The sequence below is a fragment of the Esox lucius genome, chromosome 23, assembly GCF_011004845.1.
Source record: "Esox lucius isolate fEsoLuc1 chromosome 23, fEsoLuc1.pri, whole genome shotgun sequence".
In the NCBI taxonomy this organism is placed as follows: domain Eukaryota; kingdom Metazoa; phylum Chordata; class Actinopteri; order Esociformes; family Esocidae; genus Esox; species Esox lucius.
Window position 1 is genome coordinate 22,444,956 of NC_047591.1, and position 25,111 is coordinate 22,470,066.

Sequence of the window (25,111 nt, forward strand, 5' to 3'; positions counted from 1 at the left end):
GGACAGTCTGTGTATTTACTGGTTATCATGTTTCAGCCTGGACAGTCGGTGTATTTACTGGTTATCATGTTTCAGCCTGGACAGTCGGTGTATTTACTGGTTATCATGTTTCAGCCTGGACAGTCGGTGTATTTACTGGTTATCATGTTACATCCTGGACAGTCGGTGTATTTACTGGTTATCATGTTACATCCTGGACAGTCGGTGTATTTACTGGTTATCATGTTTCAGCCTGGACAGTCTTTTTATTTACTGGTTATCATGTTTCCGCCTGGACAGTCTGTGTATTTACTGGTTATCATGTTTCAGCCTGGACAGTCGGGAGGATTTACTGGTTATCATGTTTCAGTCATGACTGTGTTCACTGGTAATCATGCTAAAGCTGCTCTCATTCTTGTGTGTCTGTTCTTGTAGAAGACCAGAAGGCGGCTGTCCTACAGGACTGAGGGAGGGAGGAGGAGGGATCGAGACCGACCTGGATGAGGAAGAAGCTGATCTTGATCAGAAGAAGGTCTGACCTTACTTTAACCCTGTACATTCATATTTCTGGTTTTGTTCTCAAGAGTTGTTCTAAAATTGATTCACATTGGATTTGTCCAATATAGGCATATATAGGCTGAGAATGTGCAAGCACATTAGATCACATCAAAAGCAGTATTATCAATCATTAATGAAGCACACTTTTGGATTCATCTTTGGATAAAATGACTGATGTAAAATCAATCAAAATGAAACACAGAGCATTCATCCAACCCACGGTCCTGTTGATCCAGGAAGATGTCTGAGTAATGAGGAGACATCATCACAGCAATCTCCTGCCCCGTCCCTCCCCTTCTTTCCTCCCCTCCAACTCCTTACCGGACTTCTTGTCCACTAGGTGGAGCTCCTCCAGGCGCTAACCCTCAGTGTCGCCTCCCTCCGAGGGGAAAGAGAGAACCTGGCTGAAGAACAGAGGAAGTTCAGGGACCTGGGGGGTCACATGGAGAACCTGGTCCAGGAGCGCTGTAAGCCCAACGAGAAGGAGAAGTACCGGATGTTTATCGGTGACCTGGATAAGATTGTCAACCTGCTGCTGTCTCTGTGCTGTCGGCTGGCCAGGGTCGATAACGCACTCCTAGCTCTGGATACAGAGGATGACTCACAGGAAAACACTGAGGAGAGGGTAAGATATTAAACTACAGACTATGTTTTATATATAAAACACAATACATTATATACAAAACACAATACATTATATATAAAACACAATACATTATATACAGAACACAATAAATTATATACAAAACACAATACATTATATATAAAACACAATACATTATATACAAAACACTATACATTATACATAAAACTCTACATTATACACAACACAAAATACACAATACATTATACACAAAACACAATACAAAATACACAAAACACAACACATTATACACAGAACACTATACATTATGCGCAAAACACTGTATAGTATCCTTTTATTGTGTTTTTACAAGCAAATCAACACTGACAGACAAATAGATTTAAATAATGTTCTTGGATGTATAAATGTTTTGACTCGTACTGCATATCCTTCCAAAACTTGACTGACTGGTTCTGGATCTACTGTATAAAGTAGGCTGGTTCTGGGTCTACTGTATGAACTAGACTGGTCCTGGATCTAGTGTATGAACTTGACTGGTCCTGGATCTACTATATGAACTTGACTGGTCTTGGATCTACTATATGAACTAGACTGGTTCTGAATCTACTGTATGAAGTAGGCTGGTTCTGGATCTACTGTATGAACTAGGCTGGTTCTGGATCTACTGTATGAAGTAGACTGGTCCTGGATCTACTGTATGAAGTAGACTGGTCCTGGATCCACTGTATGAACAAAACTGGTTATGGATCTACTGTATGAACTAGACTGGTCCTGGATCTACTGTATGAACTAGACTGGTCCTGGATCTACTGTATGAACTAAACTGGTCCTGGATCTAGTGTATGAACTAGACTGGTTCTGGATCTAGTGTATGAACTAGACTGGTTCTGGATCCACTGTATGAACTAGACTGGTTATGGATCTACTGTATGAACTAGACTGGTCCTGGATCTACTGTAGGAACTAGATTGGTCCTGGATCTACTGTATGAACTGGGTTGGTCCTGGATCTACTGTAGGAACTAGACTGGTCCTGGATCTACTGTATAAACTAACTGTCTTTATTCTCTCTCTCCAGGAGTCGTTACAGCAGAAGCGCAGACAGTTGTGTAGCCAGCATGAGGATGCCCGGGAGCTAAAGGAGAATCTGGACCGGCGGGAGCGTGTGGTTCTGGACATCCTTGGTGGGTACCTGACCGGGCCACAGCTCCGGGACTACCAGCACTACGTCCGTCTGAAACCCGCCCTCCTGATCCGCCAGAGGCACCTGGATGAGCTCATCAAGCAGGCGGACGAGCAGCTCCTCCGGCTGGCGGAGGTTCTCCCATCTGGGGACCGACAGGTCAGCTCCACTGGCCCCGGCGCTGGGTCTACCGACGACCCTGGCCCCAGGGCCCCCAACCCCCACCACGGTCCTTCCCAGATGGCCCGCTCCACCACTGTAACATCCCTCTGACCCCCGACACACCAACATCAACCCTGCTGAGGACAGGCTGGGACATGTTTGCTACGTAGCTGGCGCTACGAGTCTGGTGAACCTGTGGTGCTGCATTCCACGGCACCTTTTTCCTCATGCGACCTGACCCCTGGTCTGTAGCAATGTCCTCTGACCTATAGAGACGAACTTGAGAAGAATCAACAAATATGAAGGAGGTCACCCTGTCTTTCTGTATTCTTGTCACTGTCAGACAGAACAGGGGAAGAGAATGGGGGGTGAAAGACACGTCCTAGTGCCTCTACCTATTTATGTCTCTGATGTTACCCAAGATTTTTCACACATCTCTCTTCCCACTGACCTCTAGTCTTTATGTGGTTTAGTTGCCTAGACTCAAATAGGGTTATGAGAATATCAACGTTGAATTTAAATCTTGCTTTCAAGACACTTTATTCACCGTATAGAGTATATCAGTGTAAACATTACTACTGCCATAACATTTTATTTCACTACTAGAGCTGAGCACTTTGATTTTAACAGATTAACTACTGAATGAACAGGATGGTCAGAATCACAGAACTAGAATTCATTCTTTTTGTCACTATTTCTATGGTCTAAAAGAGCAAGATCTGAAATGCGCATGTTTTTCTTTATTGACACAAAACCACGCTCACACACAAATGAATAAATACTTAGTAGCCATAGATTAATGCTCATTTAGCTTCAAATACTCCTGAAAATGGAAAGCTTATGGAAAAACACGACCATGACCTTGACAAGAACTGCAATAATTATTTATATTATGAGAAGAGGACCTTGTATGTATTCTGGTTTGTAAGTTGCTGTACATATGGTGTGTGCTAACCTCTTGATTTTTAATATGTAGATGGAAAAAAATATTATATATTTTTAAAAAGTGAAATGTTTAAAAATATGGATTTATCTCAGAGAGAACAAGACCTCAAGATGATACAGCTCCTTGTAGCATTCTGGTGGAATTAACTGGGCTTCCCAACTGACTTCGGGTCACATGAACTTCTAGTGGTAGAGGGGTGGTGGGGTTCATGATGATGACGACACCAGAAGTTAGATGTTTCCCAGCAAGAAAAAGGCACAAGGTGGAAGGACATACCTTATTAAGGACCATAAGGTATCACTATCTGATCTCTCGGTACAAAACCGAGACAGAAACGGTTCAAATGGGGTAGATTGCTGTTTCTGTTTAACAGTAATCTGACTACTTTGCTTCTTTTACCTCTAAGAACTGAACTATTTTCAAGCCTTGACAGATATCATAATTTCAGTCCAATGCATTGTCAGGCACATACATCATTTGAATATTCCCATCGATAATGGTGCCATCCATATTTTTTTCCGTAGCTTTTTCTTCAACATAACTGAATTCTCAGATTTGAAAGTGATTTTCCTATTCAAACCCATGTATCAATCTTGCTTTACGACGTGTAGGGGAGCAAGGACAATTGGAAAACTGATCTTCGTTTTACTAAATAAATCTATTTTTTAAGCATAACCCTTTCGTGACTTTGTGAATATTATACTCTGACTATCTGTTGTCAAACAGTGTTGTAAGATCTCTTTCTCCACGCTAACCTGGATGGTTTCGCTAAATTTAACCTCGCTGGGATACCAGCCTTACTTCAACCCTGGGCGACGTGTTAAAGGATGTCTTCGTGGAATGCCGACGTTGCACCTGTTGATAAAACACAAGACAGATACATTTGGATTTGGTTTGGGTTTAATTCAACTATTAATTTGCACATAATTAGAGACACCACTAGAGGACAGTAAAGAGAAACCTAGCTTCGTCACACAGAAAATAGTTTCAGGTCTAACAAACAGAATACTAGAATCACCCACCCTCAAACACAACGGTCGATATAGAACGATATAAAAGACAGTAAATGTGATCTGTTAGCTTCGAGTAGCTATCTTACTTTAGGTGCAGTTTTAGTTAGTCTAGTGATAGCCTTTAATCAAGGCAGGTAAGTTAGCAGGAGTAAGGCAATAGGGACATAACAGTTAAACAAAAGTGGCCATCTTTCTTTTTAAAGCATGTGCTCTTTCACGTCCGCTGGTACTGTAGTTTTTGTTCTACCACCAGATGGCGCTGCATTTGCAGAAACGGGGTTTCTGGAGAACGGATAGGCGTTGTTTCCATCAAGCCTACAAAACATCCACGAAAAGTCAACAGATATTAATTTTGGGTTACACCAGTAAAAATATAAAAAATAAATTTGGATTTTTTAAAATAATAATTACACAGTGCAAATTTAAACGAAAAGGCACAAACCCTTGAGATGATTTTGCTATTAAAAACTAACGCAGTTAAAAAAAAAGGTCATAACATTTTGTCGAGCCGTCTAACTTCCTCGACACTTTAATGTTTCAGTGTAATTTCCATTTTGCTTGACTTTGTGTTTAACAAGGTTATTTTGTTGCGTGTTCCTGTGTCATTATAAACAGATCCCTCAACAACAAAAAAATGGGACAGAGATAAAATGTATTCTTTCAGCTCTATACTTGAAAATATGTATTTGAAATCACATAACCCATTTGAGGTTAAATTTTTTATTGTAGGCGTTTGTGTACATGCAGATTTGACAAAGGTTTGAGAAAAGGCGAAACTTTGTATATGCAGTCCCTTATATTTCACAATGCTCGCACAACCAAAACTCACAGATTTTCCGAATAATAACGATCGAGTAGCACCAAGCACAAGGTGTCGCCAGAGCAAGACCAGATAAGGCAACCCTGCCAACAATCCCTACCACCTAACCCAACACAAGAAGACCAGTCCGGTAGTAGCTGTAGGTTTGACCAATCTGTAAATTCCTTCGACCACCGATTAAACAGCTACTGTGTAAATACTGCAATGCAGGTTTGATAGAATTTGCCCGTCAAGGTGGGATTAGATAGATTCGTGCGGCCCCCTGATCCTGCAAGCTTACATTAAACGCTACATGACTAACAACAAAATAATCTTGATATCTGTTTAGTGTAAAATGTAAGCTGGTGGGGTAATACGGCTGTGCGAGGCTAGGGATTAGATGAGATTTGAGATTAACGCTGAACGGACTATCGTTGATGTTTAGGTCAATCCGCACCCTGTTAAATATATACAAATGTCTAAATGTGGCAGAATGTGGATGAAATCTGGAAAAATAACACATGAAGTGTGTTGTTTGTACCAAGAATGTATGTTGCATTCCTCTATTTCTCTTCTGCAGTAAATGACTCTGGTATTCCTGGTATTGGTATTCCTCTATTTTCTCTTTTGACTACTGATCAGCTGACTCTGAGAATGACTTGACTGGCCAGCTATTTCCTAATGTGTGTGTGTGTGTTTGGTGTAACATGATAGCTCAACATAGCTCCAGAGGCCTGTCGTCCTCCCCCTGGGTTCCGCTGATGGTTCTCCCCCCTGGGTTCTACTGTGGGTTCTGTGCTGGCTGCTGCACAACATCTTGTTATTCTATTCAAAAATTAGAAAAATGGTCAAGAGAGCTTATCAGGGATCGGAGAGCGGGTCACAGAACTTTTTGGGAGAGGCCATCTTGACAACCAACAGGTGGTCCAGAGTTATCTACTGCCAGTTCACATGTACTGCAGCAACATGGTTTAAAACGTGCCTCACTTCTCCCAGTAGGACTACACTATCCATCACCACTCCATCTAATAATGAAGTGCCAGGAGTATATATCTTAAAACCCATAATAAACTATAGGGAATAGGGATGGAGAACCCCCTAAGAATGACATATTACATAATCGGATAAGTAATCTTGGCTCTTTGCTTTACATATCTATCTGCAATCTGCTGACAAAACCATAAAGATGAAAAGATTGGTTAAACCAGAACTACAAACTTGCATAACTTCAGGTACTTCATTCTGTCTACAATTATAATTATAATAAACTTAACAGGTGGCACCAACAGATATTCTTCATCAAATAAAATAAACTTTAATGGTGAGTTCTGAGGACACAGATTAAGCCGAGTTCTAAACTAAAATAATAAAGCAGAACAGAATATCTCCACAAATGCTAGAAAACAATCTTTGAACAAATTATTTGAAAATCTTTAAATAGATTCTTTCAACTTTAGCAGTACATACATAGTACAATGATATGCTTTCATTCATAAGAAAAAACAAAGCCACAGACAAATGTCATAAGTGCCAGTGACATACTGTCACCACAGGTTATACAACAGAATACATACCTGGTTGGTTTAACGGTAAACATGGTTGATTCTCTCCCACCCTGACATACCTAGAACAAGACCAGACAGGTCCATGTTTTATGTCCATATGAATAGCAGGACAAACCTCTGTTAGTCTGCTTCAGACAGTCACAAAACCGTGTCCCAAATAGCAGCTTATTTTCAATGTATTGCACTAATTTGACCTTGGCATACAGTCAAAAGCAGTAAACTACACAGTTGTTATTTGGGACAGAAACAGGTGTTCTACGCTCTTAACTTCGTCATGGAAAAATGTCAAAGGCTATTGTAAAGAACTATTTATACTTTGGTTACTCAAAGATCCATATGAACAACCCGCTCAAAAATCTACCTCAAATGTTTTTTTTTTTGTTTTTTTTAACCTTTAAAGTTTCTTGGAAGATCTTATACGGATGTGAAGAAACATTTTCTTTTTAGATTGTATATCTGGTTTAATCCATTCGAGGTACCCTGACATGGAAAACCATCTGAGAATGACAGATACTTCTTTCCAAGGCACTGGGTCTTCGACCCTCCCTGGAGCTCTGCAAAAGTCTGACAGGACAGGGGTAATCAATCAGAATATGTCCAGCAATAGTGGCTTTAGCTGGGGTAGAGGGCCCGTTTACCTCCCCTCCCTCCTGGAGCACTGATCTAGGTGTGCCCCAGATCTGTGGCCAAGTTTGGGACACTCTCTGTGTTGGGCTTGTCGAGGCACATCGAGAAAAATGTGTCCTTGTTTTGTTACTGTCACAAACAAAATCGCACGCAGGAAGATGTGACAGGACACCTTCAGCAGGGAGTAGGTCGTAAACTGAGCGTCTTTAAAACCTTAACACAGTCACATGGTGTGTTAGCATATCACTTGGATCTAAGATGGTATGGGGGGAAAAATATGCTTAGCGATCTACTAATTTAGGGATTCAGGCAAACAGACCGTAGTATTGTTAACATTTTCTTTATTTTAAGATATTTATTTTAAGATATTGGAGCACATGTGGTGGGGACACTCCATATAAGTAGTGGTAAGTTTGGAATACAGTTTCAAAGACCAGTCGCTGTTTATCTGTCGTGGGGGGGAGCTACTGCAAAAATACCACAATGTGGTTTTGATGAAATTGAGCTGGCTAAACAGTTGAAGGATACGTTATAACAGCACTCAGGTCCGATGTGAAAATACAGTTTTACAGAAGAAAACAAATTCTCACCACCACATTCCAATGCCATGTCACACGACATCACTTGAAACCTGAAAATGGTGAAACACGGCCCTGACACACGGCAACAACAGAATGAAAGCCATTTCCACAACAGCAAACAAAAAACAGCTTCTAACCACGACAAATGCCATTGGAACACAGTCACGGAGAAGAGTTTATTTACTGCTGAAGGGCTATTTAATATCTGCATGACTCCAAACCTGTGACAGATTATACTACTTCGTAACGTGTTCGTGGACCAGGATTCACATGCAATACAACTGCTCCCGGTGTGTCATAAACATTTCTACAATAATTTATAGATCCAAATTCTGAACCTTAAATGTACATTTTTGGTGTTCGACTGGAATAACTTTTCAAACAACCATGAAAGTGAGTACATTTTTTAATTGCAGGTATTTCACAGTGAAGTTGGTAATGGGCTTGAACCTTCTGGTAAACCACACCAGCCCTACAGTCAGTCACAATAAGAAGGAGCCCTTTGGAGCCCTTTGTCCTAAACACACTCACACCAAGAAGTCAGGCGAACCCTCTCGTCCTGGGAACTTAATTAGAGTCTTATTCAGGAAAGCAGCAATAGACGTGGTCCTCTTAACCCGGGCAGCCCGGGGACTGTTTACAGGCGATTGGGGCGTGGAGCTACTGGCGGGTGTCGAGCAGTTCGGGGCCCCCAACAGCTCTAAAAGGTCCTTGGGGCCGCTCAGGTACTGCCACGCCTTCTTCCCGCTAGTGTCCCTGAGGGCCACGTTGGCCCTGAACTTGTGCACCAGGAGCCGAACCATCTGCTTGTTCCCGTGGAGCGCGGCCAGGTGTAAAGCCGTGTAACCACAGGCGGTTTTAGCGTCCACGTCCAGCTTTAGACCGGCTTTGTCGACGCCGTAGGCCAGCGTGTTGAGGACCCGGTGGTCTCCGTGCTTGGCGATCCAGTGCAGGATGTTGTAACCAGTGATGAAGTCTCTCTTGGTGAGGAGGCTCGGGTCGTCTCGGAACAGATCGTAGACGTCAGGCCAGGTTCCCGTGGCGCTCTTCACCAGCCAGTCGTGTTCGTTAGGCTCCAGGGGGACCTGGCTGTGGCGGTGGAAGTAGGAGCCGTCGTGGCTGCTGCTCAGGCTCCGGTTACTGGAGGCCCGGGAGCGCACGTCTTCCCTCAGGTCCCGGCAGCTGTGCGTGCGCGAAGAGGGCGTGGAGAAGGAGTGCCCGATGCCCAGGTTGGAGGAGAGGAGATGGAGGCGATTTTGCCGCGCTGAGACGCTGTCCTCCGGTAACAGCTGGTCCAGGTCCGCGCCGAGGCTCCGGGTCATCCGGCTTCGAAGCCGGCTTATGATTCTCCGGACGGGGGGATTGAGGTGGGGCTCGTTTGCCGAACTGCCAAGGGAGCTGAACTCTGACCTGTCGTATCCGTGGAGACTCTCCGTGGATTGGTACCGTGACGATGCTCTGTCCGCCTCATTGACGTCTAGGTAACTGGTGGAACAGGGCCGTGGGGGTTGGCCCACGGCATGCTGCATCTCGGAGAGCGGTTTAGCCTCATGGGCACGGTGAAGCATCTCTTGTACTTTGACACGACACTGCTCGCCGGGATAGTTCCCGCCATGGTAGCTGAGGTCTTCGGCGCTCGCAAACGTGTCTCCTGGGGAACCCTGGGGCCAGTGATCCCTGGATTCCTCCGACGAGGCCAGCAAGGGGCTGCTGTGACTGGCAGGTAGACCAGAGCCGGCCTGGCGGTGGTAGTGTTGATCAGGGTAACCAGACCCAGCTGTAGAAGGGGTGTGGTACTGGTAGGTGTTAGGGGGCAGGGTGTGTCGGGGTGGGGTCTGGGGAGCAGCAGCTCTGCTCTCCTCTGGATATTCGACATCAGGAACAGTGATGAGGCCCGGGCATCTGTTCTGTTTTGGCCTGGCCTGTTGCTGGATCCTGTGCTGGAGCTGGAGCCCGCCAACCGTACTGCAGTTGCTCTGCCTCGGCTGTGAGTCAGGTGTAGCGTAGTGCGGAGCTATTGTAACTCCATCTCGTTTGGGCCTGGACTGCTGTTGGAGTTTGTGCTGGAGGTCGCTATCCAGGCTGCCATTGCTCAGCGTCACCTCAGGGTCACACGGGAAGGGAACGAGTGAAGCCGCGACGGGGACATCACCCTCAGATATACATGGAGTGGAGCTAGCACGCGCTAGCGTGCTTTGCAGTGGCCACGCATTAGCTGCGTTAGCTTTTGTGTGGTCAGCTTCACTAGTCGTCTGTATCAGCGCTGCGTTCTGTTGCACCCACGCAAGTTGAGGTGTGTGTGAAAATTCTGGGGGCGGATATGACCTCTTCCTCTTTGGTTCTTTTAACTGATGGTCAGGTTTTGAACCAGCAATGTAAGTACCTTTATTATTCCGTTCTGAGACTGGCAGAGCAACGGGTTCATTATTTATTTCTACTTTAGAACTCTGATCACACCCATCTTTTGACTGCTTCGGTATCGTCGCATTGTATAACGGGAGTAAGGGTTCTTTGTATACTGGAGGCAGTGCATAGTCCTGCACATTGTCTACAATTCCAGCAGCAGGCAAAATCTTGTCCGTGAGTTGGTTTGTTTCGCCCCGTGGTACGGGAGCCTTTTGCCGTGCAAAGTGCGTCCCAAACCATCCCACCTGACCTTTATCCTGGTTTCTGTTTGCTGGAGATCTTGGTGAGCGGTCCTCAATCCGTCTTTCCTGTGGCGCAGGTTGTCGACTAGCGCGAGTTTCTGGTGTGTGAGACACTACGGGGATATTTCCATCTACGTGCCCCTGAATTCTTTTCCTGAGCACAACGTATGAAACTCCCTCCTCCGGTTTCACTACAGCAACGGAGTTAACAAACTTTTTAAACAGCTCCCGGTTGCGCGTCCGGTTCTCGTGGTCCTTAATAAATGGTTTGAAATGAGCCAACAGGTCGGAGTTCTTCACTCTCCCGCCATTAGACCGCAGAAAGTGCAGCACCGAATCCTGTGTAAAGTCTGTGGCCATTCCGACTGTTTGCTGGAAGTTCTAAAGTCCGATGTGTCACTATTCTTTTTACTGAAACGGTTGCAATTAACCCCACCCCATCATACATTTTAAACTCCACCTGCACCTGCATACCTGAGCACTATGCTACATACCGGAAGGCTGCCTCGAGTGACATAACCCTTCCACAACGTTCGGTCGAAACCGATCATTCCAATATTATTACATGGAACCAGGAAAAGTAAACTCGTATTTCCAGCAATGTCAACACACATGACAGACTGATATAAGTAACAAAAGACATGAGGCATTTTACGTTCTCTTTATTTGTGCCATAATGTGTATCGACAGAGCGCTGACATTTACCAGCACCACAGATCTAGAGACCGCCTTTTTGCAATAATAATTTTAAAAAATAAAACAGAGCATGTTGTTTTTGAACAGCAACGATTAGGTACGAAATGGTCCAGAGCTTCATCCGTTTTCCTTGCGTTTGTCCCAAATGGCACCTGATTCCCTCCAAAGTAAAATAGTGATATATCACTGTAGGATATATGATCCAATTTGGGGTTGAGACATAAACATGTTTATTTTAAAAAAGTGTGTATGGGGTGGATATTTAGATTATTAAGTTAACAGAAATCAATCGAACAATCAGTCAGTACTTCACACTCTCCTACTGGGGCGAGTTAACACATTAACTACATGTTTGTGAAGGGTTAAAGAAACATGCTTAGGGAAAAAGTCAGACGAATGAAAAGAACAAATATACTGCTTGAAAAGAAGTGCTGGCTTCAGCAACAGAAATAAAATGACAAACAACCTTACATTTGTTAAAAGAAATATCTCAGGGAGAGAAACTCACTGAAACAGTCATTCTACTTTTTTTTTTTTTTTTAAAGGACAATTCTTTTATATTTATGTCTTTTTTTTAATCCTTTTATATTTGTGCTCAACAAATACTTATAAAATAGCAGCATTTTTTTTTAAACTTCTTTTTTTTTGGCTCAGTCTAGCCCTGTGGTGGTGATTAATGCCAGGGACTGCTTAACACACTGGCTCCTTTTTCTTGCAGCTCAGATAAGATGAAGAGAAGGCCTTGGTTTCTTTCTCTCCTCTACGTGAGGCTGACTGGTTGAAGGGGAGGACAGGGGGAGTTGTTGACCTCCTGCCTGGTTGGCAGGACGTCGCCCCCCCCGAACCCTTGGCCCTCCGCGGTTACGGCCGCCCCCTCCGGAGCTCCCCAATTCTCTTCGTTGTAGAGGCGTTTGATCCCGTCGTAGAATTCATCGACCTCCATCTCCTCCACCTTAACAAAAATAAATTACATTCAAATAACCAAAGAGATCCGCGTTGTTCACACATCATTTTACAAAAATGAACCATCAGAAAGTTCTTCTGAGGAAAGAAACATGCAGAGACCACGGAAAACATGCTTTTGGAATCAAGGGAGTTCAAACATAATGAGACTAGGTAGATAGGTGTAAAATAAATACTTTACTCCGGTTGATGTAGCAGCCAAGCTCTCACCTTGCGCTTGGCTGAGTGCTTGCTGCGCAGAGGGAACTGGAGGCGGTAAGTGAAGTGGTGGCTGGGCTTGGCTGGAACATGGACCTGGTGCACGTTGGCGGCGACCCAGGCGAGGCCCCTGTTCTTTTGGGCTGGGGCCAGGGCAGGTGGGGCCAGGGCAGGTGGGGCCAGCGGTGGTGGGTCTGCAACCAGGGAGCGGAGCCTGATGTTGGGCTCTCCTTCCTGGTCGCAGGGCCCCGGGGCCAAAGATGGTGAGGGGCGCGAGGGCCGGTAGATGTACACAGTGTTGTTGGGAGGCAGGGAAGCTTCCTTAGTGGACAGGCGACGTGACACCAGCTCTCGACAACGGATCAGCTCAGAACTGTCGATCTGGAGTAGAACATATTACAACGTCAGAACCCTGAGGAACAAACCACCAGTAACCCTGACAACACTGACACCGCAAACTCGATAATGTCACCATTATCATGCACAGGGGGAGACGCGCTCTGTAAAAGGGCGGTCCTCTCTCTCGCACGTGTCATTTGCTTGAACGGACAACAAGCAGCGAGTCGGACTTCACCGGTGCAGGCAAGGGGAAGCCCAACGCGCAGACAGTCCCACCGGTACCCCGGGGAGCCCAGACAGTCCGTACCTGTGCTTTCCTCAGCAGGTGGATGGTGAGAGCCAGCCAGTCGGGGCAGATGTTCTCCAGGTCCAGGGTGATGAGGGCCAGGGCCAGCATGGAGCCGCGGGACAGGCCCTGCAGCAGGGTGCTGTCGGCCAGGCAGGAGTGCAGCTGTCGGGTCAACATGCACAGGTGCTGCGACAGGTTGCAGCCCAGCAGACCAACCAACAGCTGAGACTTGCAGGACAGCACCAGGGCATGGAACTAGAGGGGGCAGTGGACCGGGCCGTTGGGGGTTAGGGAAGGATATGTTCTGGTGCCATCGGGGGAATAAATAATGTAACTACGTGCTGCTGTATTTAATTTTTTTGTGCTGTCTGTGATCGTTTTGTTTTGTCCGTTTTGTGTAATTTCTTAATCATTCTACCTAAACTGTATGTGTGAACATGTATAGGCAGGGCCCAGCTGTCTGTCCCAGTCTGTGTTCCTTGTTGAAATAAAGATATACCATTTTCTTATTTATTTATATCTGTTTTCAAGTACTGTTTTGAAATGCTTAATTGTGATCCATCTGTTCTGACAAAAACAGTCATTAAGCTGAATTTAGCGGACTTCCTTTCGTAGCTAAATATTTAGCAGCTGAAACAAATAAAACCAACACACTGGGGAAGTGCAGTGGATTTAGTTCCTAGTGAATCTGGCCCAGATAAATCAAGTGTGCATCAGGGGGAAATGTTGTGGTTGTTGATACCAGTGGGACATATACCAGACATTATAACGTGATGGTGATAAAATATTAGTACAATTTCTTCTTAAAAGAAAGAAACTGATTTTGAACCTACCACTAATCCACTGAAAACCTTATGCCTAAGCTGTGCATTAGATTTAGACCAAAAAGACTAAATTGCCTATTTTGACTTTGTGACTTATCTACTGGAAAACTAGCCATTAGTGAGACAGTGATTGGTAGAAGACAACAAAACAAAAAAAATATAACCCAGGCAATCTGGTGTAAAACATCTCAGGCAACAATGGACCAGAACAACCACAACCAAGGCTTGTTTGTTTAATTCATACTTGAAGACTGCACTATTTTTTTTAACAGAATATAACAAAACCTGTGCGCTATGCTTATCAGGAAGCATTCTTAATTATTTTAAAGCAGTCGTATCACTGAGAAAGGGCTGTATTCCAGCTACCATCAAAACAATGTGGTATTTTCATGGATGTTAGACTATGAACGCGCCAGAACTCACAATGTGCAGGAATTCCAGTGGTGTTGGAGAATGCAGGTCCCAGTTCAACTTATCCAGAACGATCCTCTCCATTCTCAGTATCTCTGATGGGGAACAGCCACATCCACTACTACTGGCCAGGTCACGAAGCAGTGGAACACGCTAGACAGACAGACACAGAGAGAGAGAGAGACAGACAGACACAGAGAGAGAGAGAGACAGACAGACACACAGAGAGAGAGAGACAGACAGACACACAGAGAGAGAGAGACAGACAGACACAGACAGAGAGAGAGAGACAGACAGACACAGACAGAGAGAGAGAGACAGACAGACAGACAGACAGAGAGAGACAGACAGACAGAGAGAGACAGACAGACAGACAGAGAGAGAGAGACACAGAGAGAGAGAGAGAGACAGAGAGAGAGAGAGAGAGAGAGAGAGAGAGAGAGACACACACAGAGAGAGAGAGACACACAGAGAGAGAGAGAGAGAGAGAGAGACACACACACAGAGAGAGAGAGAGAAATAGAAAGAGAAAGAAAGAGACAGACAGACACGGAGAGAGAGAGAGAGACACGGAGAAAGAGAGACCGGAGTCACAGGTTAACAGAGTTCAAAACAACCAGTAAACATTCAAAAACGCAAGTAACTCAGTGGTGGGATTTCCAAGAGGAAACAGGGCCTCTGTGTTATCTGTCAGTAACTGCTGGACGTCTTAACACCACTAATAGGAGATTTTCAAGACTAAATACTGGAATGCGTGAAGAGACCAGCTGATTCCACGCTGTTACAGTCTCAGTTAACAAAACGCATAAATGACCCATGAAATGCTGGTAATGTTGCCAAAGACCTCAACAAACTACTGCAACAAATGCTTCCCTTCCATTAATACATTCCCAGAAATCACTTCAATTATTTGCTTTGCAATTTGAATCAAGACAAACAGAGTTTGACAGCAAAAATCATAAACCAGAGAAAATGTTACTTTGGAAATGAGAATTTAAGATGAATCCAGTCGGTATATTGAGAAAACACGATTTCAAAGACACTTCTGTATAGCTTGAAGAAAAAAAAAATCTGCAATTGTCTCACAGACTATTTTAAAAATATGAAATAATTTATTGTATCCCTTGGTTATGTTTTGATAGGACAGCCCCCCTCCCCCCACACTCCCACCCCTCTGAAACCAATGTCTTCTTCCAGGGGTGTGACATTCCACAGTTCCTGACCTACCACAAGGGGTCGCTACAGCAAGAAGAGACTAGCCAACCTCGGCCCACCCCATAAACACTCACTTCGGACAAACATGACAACACGCAGCGCCATCTGAAAACCCGACTGACATTTATTTATTCCTGAAAGACATGACTCTTATTTCTCAGTGAACCACGAAACCCAAACCCCATGTCAGTTCACAAACTGAGAAAGAGGCAAAGTCTGACAGCCCCCCTCTCTCCAATCAGGGCAGCAAAATGTGAAGACTGGATGGACTGGATGGTCTGTAGTATCTACCTCGTCTTCCTCGTTGGTTTTGGCCGCCAGGAAGTAGCAAGCGATGGCAATGCAGCGGAGATACTTCGGACGGGCCTAAGGAGAGAGGTGTTTCATTTCATTTCATTGCACTAATCGGTCTTTGTGACTAATCACATCAGTCATTTCTACCTAAGAACTTCTCATCTCAGTTAAAAGGAGAGAAAAAAAATAGCCCATATCTGGAACTCTGGGTTCTGTATTCTCTGTACTGTCAGCTAACCAGGTATAGACAGAAGGTGCTGTACTCTACAGGATGGCCACTTTGTAAGGGAGCCAGCTCTGACTGCCAGGGGGACAGGTACTACTCACAGATACCACAAGCAGGCAAAGACTAAAATGAACAATATTCTGCATCTATGTCTCCCGGCTGGCCTGGGAACGCCTTGGTGTCCCCCCGGAAGAGCTGGAGGAAGTGTCTGGGGAGAGGGAAGTCTGGGCATCCCTGCTTAGACTGCTGCCCCCGCGACCCGGCCCCGGATTAAGCGGAAGATGATGCGATGCGATGATGCGATTCTGCATCTATCCAGGCACCCAGGCTTTTATATCGCAGGATAAGATTCAAAAGCATACTAATGTCGCACCTTCATAGCACCGAAAGAGCTCCCTAAAATACTGAAGTAAATGTTTTGTCCCATGTTCCTTATTAAGAAGTTGTAGATTTTGACCTCTATTCAATCAAATTCAGACAAATAAAGCACGGTGGGGCAGCGGTGAAGACCGGAGTCCCGAAGGCTCAGCTAATTCGATCTACAGTAGATGTGTGCAAGACTTCCTTTCATTTACTCTTACTATTCATTCCTGAAATCTCTTTATTCCAGGCACCTCCACATTAGGGGGTCCTAAACATCCACTACTTGAGAACTCATTCAAATCAGATGGATGCCTCACCTTTACAGTGGCTAAGAAACGGTCTAAAATACTGATGGCAAGGGAGAGGGTCTCTGGATAGAGCCTGGTGGTGTCATGCAGGTCAATGAGCCAGCACACGGCCTCATCGCGCTGGACAGGGGAGATGTCTGTATCCTGTAATCACAGACACATCGGAGGGGTCAATTAAAATGACAGACACAATGGGATGAGCAGCGGTACACAGCGTTCAAGGGAACTGTGTTTTGTTGAGGACATATTCAAACTTGTCCACACAGGTCATGTAGTAGATTCAACTACACTAACTGTTTTTCCCCCCAAAGTACATAGTTATTGAAAAAGAAAAATCCTAACACTGACCATATTTCCAAGAGGAAAGGCTATCCCTTGAAGAATGAGTCAGAATGTTAGGACCATGATGAAACTGACCTCTGGGGTCAACCGGCTTACTTGTAACTGGACACAGGTCTAAATCTTGCTTTGGGGGGGGGGGGGGGGGGCTTTCAGCCACAATAGACAAAAGGCACTGAATATCCTACATAGCACAATCTCTTTAAGTACAGTATGGTGGGATCAGGGTGCCCTTTCAGACTGTGAGCAGACTTGAAACCCCAGTACGCCATTCCCCTGCATTGCATTGTTTCATTAAAAGAGCCTCTTGCTTGATAGTGAAATGACTTAAAGGCAATTTTTTTGAATTAATGAAAGCTGAACAGTCATGGGTAATATGAAGAATATTTTTTTACCCCACATTTGTGATGGGCCTTCTGAGAAGGTCCTGATATGCAAATTACACAGCAGTGAGGGTTCTGTCAAGACCAGCCTGAGAGGGTGTTGTGTGACCTCATCAGTGTGTCATCAGCTCGGTCTGATATCATACCAACCACAAAACTCAACACAAGCAGGTAGACAAGTAAGAACAGTAAAAAAGCCACAAAAAAACTTCATTAACTTTTCCCTTTGTTCATCGGACACAATCAACCAGCACTGTCCCCGATTACCAAAGACTAGCTACATGCATGTAACGCTGTGTGAACTTTGGTCGCAACCAGGCGAATTAGCATACCCTCCCCGGCCCAGCACTTTGGAATGTCTCCATTTTCACTCAGTGTGAATAAAGGCCCTGGTCCGATTAAAGGAACAAACGTATTGACCAGCGCTGCCGGATCCCTGTACCAATGTCCACCAGAGTGTTTCTGCTTTGCAGCTCGGCTTCCACCTCAGCTGAGCCTACCTTGACCGCTGGCCTTCTTGCTCACCTCCCTCCGCTTTCCAAACCCCACGGGAGTGGATCTCAGCGAGGGACAACTTCTGTCCTTCAGCTCAGAAGGTACGCTCCCCAAAAAAGCGAAGATTTAGTTTGGACTTGCGTTAATAACAACTGCTCTCCTTTTAATTTACCAGAAAATAAAAATCCACACACACTGTTGGGCAGATCTGATTGAATTGGTTTAACAGACTGGCTTACCCCCTTTAGTCATTGGTCCTGGTACATTGTTTTAAATTCCCACTTTCCATTTGTAAAAGACAGATAGTGAAAGCCAGAGCCTTGTATTTTGCAGAAGACTCAGTATCAGGCATTTGTGGCAGTACTATCTTATCCTAGCTGCGGAGGTTTTAGCAAAAAATAGAATGCAGCTGCATGTTGATAACCACAGTGTCTGAGTGTAGAGTTAAGCTAATCAGAAATGAGCGTGAGTAACTCCGCGGAGAAGAGGCCTCATATTATCAGTCAAGCAGGCTTCCTTTTCAAATCAAGTTAACTTTAACCAATTAACCAATGCCCTTTCAAACTAAAATGAAAGAAAAGGCATCCTACATAAATATCTGATCTCAGGTGACACTGATACCACTGCAAAGGAAATAACCTAACTAATTTCCAGATGAACATGACGGGCTGCATTTTTAGTTTTGGAACTCACCTGACAGCCGGGAGGCGGCTTTTTTGGCGTGTACGCCTTCCACTTATGGTCTTCCCTAGAGGCTGCGTTTTCCAGAAGAAAAGACAGCCTCTGGCTTTCCAAGGGTTCGGCAAACTTCATATTCGCGACCCTTGGATGTGCCTACCTCCCCACTGGATACAGCTACCTGTGAACAACACAAACAGATCAGGAATACCGGATCGAAGAGTTGTCTTGTATTCATTATTGAAAATGTAAATTTAAACAAAACTACCCTAGCTAGCTACATTCTGTTTGATGGGAAATGGGGGTTTGAGAATGTACAACAAATATTAATAGACACGGACTAGGAGAATGTTACCGCTAACGACGTTACAACCTTAGTGAAGTGAAGTTTTACTGACACTGATGCCCACCAAATAACGTTACGCGGAACAAAAAATAATGTAATCCCTATTAATAAATTTAACATCAGCAACAATATTCACTTTCTAATCTTGAGACATTAACTTAAACTAACCAGAAGCCTTACGTATAGACTATACATATAGTATCTACAATGTAGTATATATACTATACATATAGTATCTATAGTGTAGTATATAGCACCTACTACACTACTGTCTATACTGTAGCTAAACAGCGTCGATATAGTTGTCTTGCTAAAGATGCAACCAGGCCACTTATATATATATATATAACTAGCTCAAAAACATTCTGGTATTCAGTAGATATCGAACGATCACAATGGAATGCCCATATGCTTCCCAAATATACGCATAATTTTACTTAGATTAAGTATGTGACTGTCTAAAGTTAACCAACTTCCCGAATACTAGTCCACAGTACTGTACGTACATGCTACAGTAACCTACAGCTGACGTAATACCCAGCTAGCTACCGAACAAAAACAGAAGCAACAATCCAACTGTCAGTGATAGATAACTATTAAAGAAACGTGTCATTCGAAAACATAAATGACCAAATATAACTTTACTTATTAGTAAAAAAAAAAGACATGTCAAGAAAGCAGAATATTTATATACGCTTCATGACATTTAGCATTAGCTTACCTTCCCTGCAAAGCTGTGGGAATCACAGTTTAACTTGGAAATCATCCGGTCCATTAAAATAAGATTTAACAAAGAGGGGAATCGGGTCTTAAGCTAGTCCATCTTCGATTCCATTTTGAGTTTTATTTTGGGGGGGAAATTTGGTTCTTCCAAATGAAATTGTATTTAAAAAAATGAACGGAATAGACAGACGTCTACTTCCGAGGAGGGGACTCTTGGGAGAGAAATCGCTCCGCCCTCCCAAGAGCTATACGTGGGTTACGTGGGGTACATTTAACGCTGCAAAAGTGAATGGTTGCGCAGCTAGTGCTGAAATGGAATACTAAATCAATATTTTGAATAAATACTGTATTTCATTGAGTTAATATGGAAAAAATTCTACAAGTTGTTTATTGTTTATTACATGTATTTTCAAATGCTTGGTTTAAATTTGTAGGACTATTTTCTATCGCGAATGAATCCGAGTACAGTGTCACGTATCAAGATGTTTTCTTTACCCATTTACCAGATATAACGACTGAATCACTAATACATTTTTATAAATAAACCTCTGAAAATACTCTCCATAAGGACACAAATACACGAGACTGTAATATTACGAGACCACATCCTCACACCTTATTCTTGTTAGTATTCACAAATAATGTAGTCCCAAAACCTAAAATGTACATTTGTGTGATGTACATGAAGTAATACACAATTTGCAGTTGGCACGAATACAGCAATAGTATTCTGAGACAGCGCTGAACTGAATGCCCAAATAATCTGAATAACAAAATATATATTTAATGTCCCTTTTGCTTTGTACAGAACAATCTTGGTAACCTTTCAAATAAAAAAGGGTTTGTCCAGGCATCCAATAGAAATTAAGAATTTTGGGCGGACTATTTGAACGCACAAAAAGTGCGATAATTGATTGGCTGGTTGATTTGTCTTTTATCCCAACTACGTCGGGTTAACAATATTGAGCTTATCTGAAGGTCTAGATCAGCACATTAAACAAAAACACATTAATCCTCAATGAACGATACACGATGTTACATATTACGGCATTAATTTGTCCAGGACGACAAACTCCTGAATTTTACATTAAATAATTACATCATAGTTGAAAAATACAAAGGAGGCAGACCTTTCACCAAGGTGGATACCGTAGGTGATTGGCTATCGCGGCATTGACGTCGATTTCGGGGTGGGGAAAGTCTCAACATCAACAGAGAAAGGATAGTTACGGAGAAGCAGAAGAACAAACGGAAGAGATTGAGAGGGTAGAAAATGTTGTTGTAAAAACAGTCTATGGATGTAACTGACAGTACAGGTAATTATTTAAAAGCATATACATTGTTGGTAACATAGATTTGGGTGTAAACAACTATTTTGAGGTCCACTATTGTGGATGTTCCTGATGTTGTATTTGTATCCGTTCCAAACCAGTTCTCTCTCTTCAGCTTCCTGAACTAGCTGCTTACTGTACAGTACTGTAAGGATTACATTTATCTACATACCAAACTTCGTGAAAACGGCCATTTAAACTCGGTAGCTGTTGTCTGTCATGAATGTCGATTGATGTGCGATATTTACTACAGATTTACACTATATTTGCTTGCTTAGATACCGTGGCTTTGTTATTTATCGTCAAGTAACAACGTTAGCTGATTTAGCTCGCAGAGCTTTCGTCGCGCCACCGACATTTTACATTAAAACAAGTTACATTTTCGGTTACCGACCCGGAGATGAATACCGTTTTTTAAATGCCAAAAGTAAGAGTTAACGTTAGCAGCATCGATGTATATTAAAATTATTGCCAGTGAATACACTCCTTCCGAGACAACAAGAATTCATCCAACCCCTCCCCCGCCCGTCGACGATTTTAAGCATTACATAGGCTATGGATTCAAGCGAACGCTGTTTACTGTAATGTCGGATTCTAGCATTTCACTACATACCATATGTTATACATTTTAGTGATAATCTCTTAATTTCCAGAATGATTTGTTTTTGTTTGGATGTCGGTAGGCGTTAACCGAAGAAATCTGACACCGAATCCCAGCTAAAAGGAAAGGGGGTTGGACAAACCTTGACCCTATTGCCCGAGTGAACGAATGTAGGGCGGACAAACATTTACTAACACCAAACTCCCCTTCTTGTTTTGCAGTGGAAAGATTTCTATAACGGAGTCCACTCCCGTCTAGACATGGAAGCCGTCAAACTTATGAGGGAGCTTAAAGCTAATTTTGAACAGGAGAGGAATTATCTACCGAAAGAAACCGGACTTAGTCTGATCGAGTCAACCAGAGAGGTAAATATACTGTACTGAGCATATAAACATTATATATGAATTAAAACAAAGACAACTACAATAAATTACATTTGTCTGCGAATTTAAAATCTCACTGTTAGTAATGATAGTTAAAGGTCCTAAAATGTACGTCTTATGCATTGCAGAATGACAATAGGGGAATATCAGCCAAATGTAGGGATGCCAAAGTGGAGGACCTCTGGAGCCTGACCAGTTTTTTTGGCTACAGCACCAAGACTTTTGTCCTGGCAGTCAACCTGCTAGATAGATTCCTGGCCATGATGAAGGTGAGAATGGAGAGCCCATAACATTTCAACCTGTTAATGTTGAAACCCCAGCGTTCTTTTAACCGAGAAAACAGAACAATTTCATATACATTGGTCACGTCTATAATGAAAAGGTAGTTGGCCTGAGTATTCTCCATTCTGAGTAATTCCAAGCTTTTTTTTTCCTCCTTTCAGGTCCAGCCCAAGCATTTAGCCTGCATTAGCATCAGCTGTCTCCATATCGCAGCCAAAGCCGTCGAAGAGGAATGCAACGTGTCTTCTACCAACGAACTTATTCGCATCAGCCAATGCAAATTCACGGTCTCGGATCTCACTCGCATGGAGAAAATCGTCTCGGAGAAACTCAACTTTCAGATCCAAGCCATCACAGCCTTAACCTTCTTACACCTGTACCACAGGATCACACTCTCAGATACCTCAGACAGGTGAGGTGATGCGATTGACCCGTTTCTGAAGATGAGCTGTTTGACAATGAACTTTAGACACCAGACGTGAACTTTACGCAGCTGCATAACAGGCTTATGATTTGTCCCAACTGATTTTTTTTCCCATGTCAGGACTTCATCATACTGTGAATGTTCCAATAACACACTAAGTATATTCCTTTAACGTCATTACAGGAAGGAGACCCTGAACCTCGATAAACTGGAGGCGCAGCTAAAAGCCTGTATCTGCCGGATTGCATTCTCCAAAGCTAAAGTAAGGATTTGCCTCAGTCCACGAGCCAGCCCAGTTGCGTATTCCAGCAGCACCTTTAAGCAGTAGTCTGATGCCTATTGTTTTCTGTTCCACTCCAGCCATCTGTCTTGGCCCTGTCTCTCCTCACTCAGGAGATAGAAGCTATGCAGGCCGCCGACATGTTAGAAACGGCACATCATGTTCAGAGACATCTCAAGGTAAACACACATTCACTGATAATTTACAAGTCAGCAACCGGTTACTTCCACGTAAAGGACCCTTGGGGGGGGGGTTCAGTTAACTGGCAGTTATGGAAGGCAACTTAATGGGCTCTTCTAGATAGCCTGGCCTCAAGCTCTCACCTTGCTATCCTTTTACAATGCCGGAAATACATCCCCTTGGTTTCTGCTGACCCTGTCAGTTGTGTGACGACGCTGTGGTCCTTTTACAGATCGCTGACACCGAGCTGATTCACTGGAGGGGGCTAGTGGCCAAGTGCATGTCTGACTACTCGTCCCCTGAATGTAGCAAGCCAGACAATAAGAAGCTAGTGTGGATCGTGTCAAGGAGGACTGCCCAAGGCCTGCACACCAGTCACTACAGTGTTCCCGATCTGCCAACCATTCCCGAGGACTGCTGGGATGAGAGTGAAAGGTACGCAGGGATATTTTCAGAGGAAGAAACGTATATACTCATTGAAATGGGGGGGGGGGGATTACAGTAGTACACAAGAACAGGAAAATTTACCGTCGTACACTAGAACAGGAAAATCCCCAGAATAACATGTCCAAAAGGCACACAACTAAACCCCACCCCTAGTGTTATTTCTCACTATGACCACTCCTCTGAATGCTTTCAGTTGTTACAGGAGACTTTGTTATTCCTCTTTTGTGAAACCTGTGACTCGTAGCTGGTATGTCATAGTCACGTCACAGCCCCGTGTGTTGCGTCAGTCAGCCTAACCCTTCAGTTCCATCCAATTCATATGACCTGCTGTTAGTCAGACGAATGCAGCTGAGCAACCTGTCACGTCCTACCTATCAACTGTTCAACAGAACCAATTAAAAAGAAAACGCCTCCACATACCAAAGACACCTTGGAACGTTTGAGAACTGGCTTCTAGTAGACAGGTGAATTTCAGCCAAATGACTGTACAATTTCTTCCTTTCCCTCCCCCCTTGTTCATTCAGTGAGGATTCGTGTGAAGACATGAGTTCTGGGGAGGAGAGCCTGAGCAGTTCCCTGGGCTCTGATGCAGAGGGACCTTACTTCCCCCTTCATTTCCGGTGCCAAAGCAACAAGTACCCCCAGACCTCGTAGACCGCACCCCTGTGAGGGAGCCACAGTGCCTGGGTTCCACAACCTCTTCTTGTACTGTGGAGTACTCTTCACTAGTGGTTATAAGAAAACCCCACAGCTAAACATTTTGAAAATGAGAAGAAAAGAAAAAAACATTTGTTAAATTGGGCACGTTCAGGGAGTCCCCATGTGACCACCTGATTGTTTATCTTGGTGTATACAGCCCAGAGAATCACCTTCCCTAATCCTAAATACCTAATATATCTTAATTTATTCTTGTTAGTTACGGTAGGGTCAGAACACCCATTGTTTTACCAACAAACGAATCAATATACTGTATTCTCTTATTCTTTTAAGCTAAAAACAAACGTATCTATGGTACATACAGACTGTTGCACAATCCTGACTTACAGGCAGCTGAAATATTTTTTTTTTGTACATGTAGCGTTTTAAGAATAGCTGGCGGTGCATGTTTGAATTTGTCTCACATTCCAGCCGCTTCGTAGACAAGAGTTGAGTCCCAAATCGCACCCTATTTCCGATAAGAGCCTCCTATGCCACATGGAATTGCTAGTCATTATGAGTGGAATTAGGGTGCCGTTCGGTACACACGATACAACAGCCTGTGGACAATATACTGTCACCTGGGGGTTTGTTGGTAGTCCAGTTAACCCAGAAAACGTACTTTGCACAGTTTGTGTAACAAGTGTTATCGTTGTGTGACAGAGGGGTTATGTTCAGGCCGGTTATGCGTTTCCCTACAATGTCAAAGTGTAAAGCCAACGTCTGATTGTTC

At 43.8% G+C, this 25,111-nt stretch overlaps 3 protein-coding genes across 7 annotated transcripts in view; 2 read left to right on the forward strand and 1 right to left on the reverse strand.

The window, feature by feature from the left end:
• The window catches only part of shroom3 (shroom family member 3), a 54,359-nt gene extending 50,253 nt beyond the window's left edge, over positions 1-4,106 (forward strand). For all 4 annotated transcript variants that reach the window (XM_034290097.1, XM_034290098.1, XM_034290100.1 and 1 more), the window contains 3 exons: positions 415-511; positions 878-1,162; positions 2,219-4,106. In XM_034290097.1, coding sequence (XP_034145988.1) covers positions 415-511; positions 878-1,162; positions 2,219-2,596 — 760 coding nt within the window. In that variant the 3' untranslated portion in view covers positions 2,597-4,106. The remainder of the gene's footprint in view (positions 1-414; positions 512-877; positions 1,163-2,218) is intronic.
• A 7,204-nt stretch (positions 4,107-11,310) lies between these two features.
• ccni (cyclin I) lies at positions 11,311-19,992 on the reverse strand. Of its 2 annotated transcripts, none has more exons than XM_010893602.4 (8): positions 19,753-19,992; positions 18,701-18,866; positions 16,800-16,934; positions 15,891-15,965; positions 14,397-14,537; positions 13,168-13,404; positions 12,534-12,902; positions 11,311-12,312 (listed from the first exon to the last, which is right to left on the reverse strand). In XM_010893602.4, the coding sequence occupies exons 2-8, from the start codon at positions 18,818-18,820 to the stop codon at positions 12,121-12,123; spliced, it is 1,269 nt and encodes a 422-aa protein (XP_010891904.2). In that variant the 5' UTR covers positions 18,821-18,866; positions 19,753-19,992; the 3' UTR covers positions 11,311-12,120. The 2 variants fall into 2 exon arrangements, with proteins under 2 accessions (XP_010891904.2, XP_010891905.2); XM_010893603.5 differs by having other exon boundaries at positions 12,126-12,312; positions 12,505-12,902.
• A 927-nt stretch (positions 19,993-20,919) lies between these two features.
• ccng2 (cyclin G2) lies at positions 20,920-24,766 on the forward strand. The gene is made up of 8 exons (XM_010893600.4): positions 20,920-21,070; positions 21,908-22,051; positions 22,198-22,338; positions 22,513-22,763; positions 22,959-23,037; positions 23,136-23,234; positions 23,468-23,670; positions 24,207-24,766. Exons 2-8 carry the CDS (start codon positions 21,947-21,949, stop codon positions 24,334-24,336), a joined length of 1,008 nt encoding a protein of 335 aa, XP_010891902.2. The 5' UTR covers positions 20,920-21,070; positions 21,908-21,946; the 3' UTR covers positions 24,337-24,766.
• Positions 24,767-25,111: the final 345 nt, after the last annotated feature.

Excerpts from the sequence above, each read along its gene's own strand:
- ccni (XM_010893602.4), bottom strand. The coding sequence starts at position 18,820 with ATGAAGTTTGCCGAACCCTTGGAAAGCCAGAGGCTGTCTTTTCTTCTG. Across the intron at positions 13,405-14,396 it reads CACTGGAATTCCTGCACATT|TTCCATGCCCTGGTGCTGTC; the intron begins GTGAGTTCTGGC and ends TGCCCCCTCTAG. Across the intron at positions 12,903-13,167 it reads ACCTGCTGAGGAAAGCACAG|ATCGACAGTTCTGAGCTGAT; the intron begins GTACGGACTGTC and ends GTTCTACTCCAG.
- ccng2 (XM_010893600.4), top strand. The coding sequence starts at position 21,947 with ATGGAAGCCGTCAAACTTATGAGGGAGCTTAAAGCTAATTTTGAACAG. Across the intron at positions 22,764-22,958 it reads CTCTCAGATACCTCAGACAG|GAAGGAGACCCTGAACCTCG; the intron begins GTGAGGTGATGC and ends ACGTCATTACAG. Across the intron at positions 23,038-23,135 it reads TTGCATTCTCCAAAGCTAAA|CCATCTGTCTTGGCCCTGTC; the intron begins GTAAGGATTTGC and ends GTTCCACTCCAG.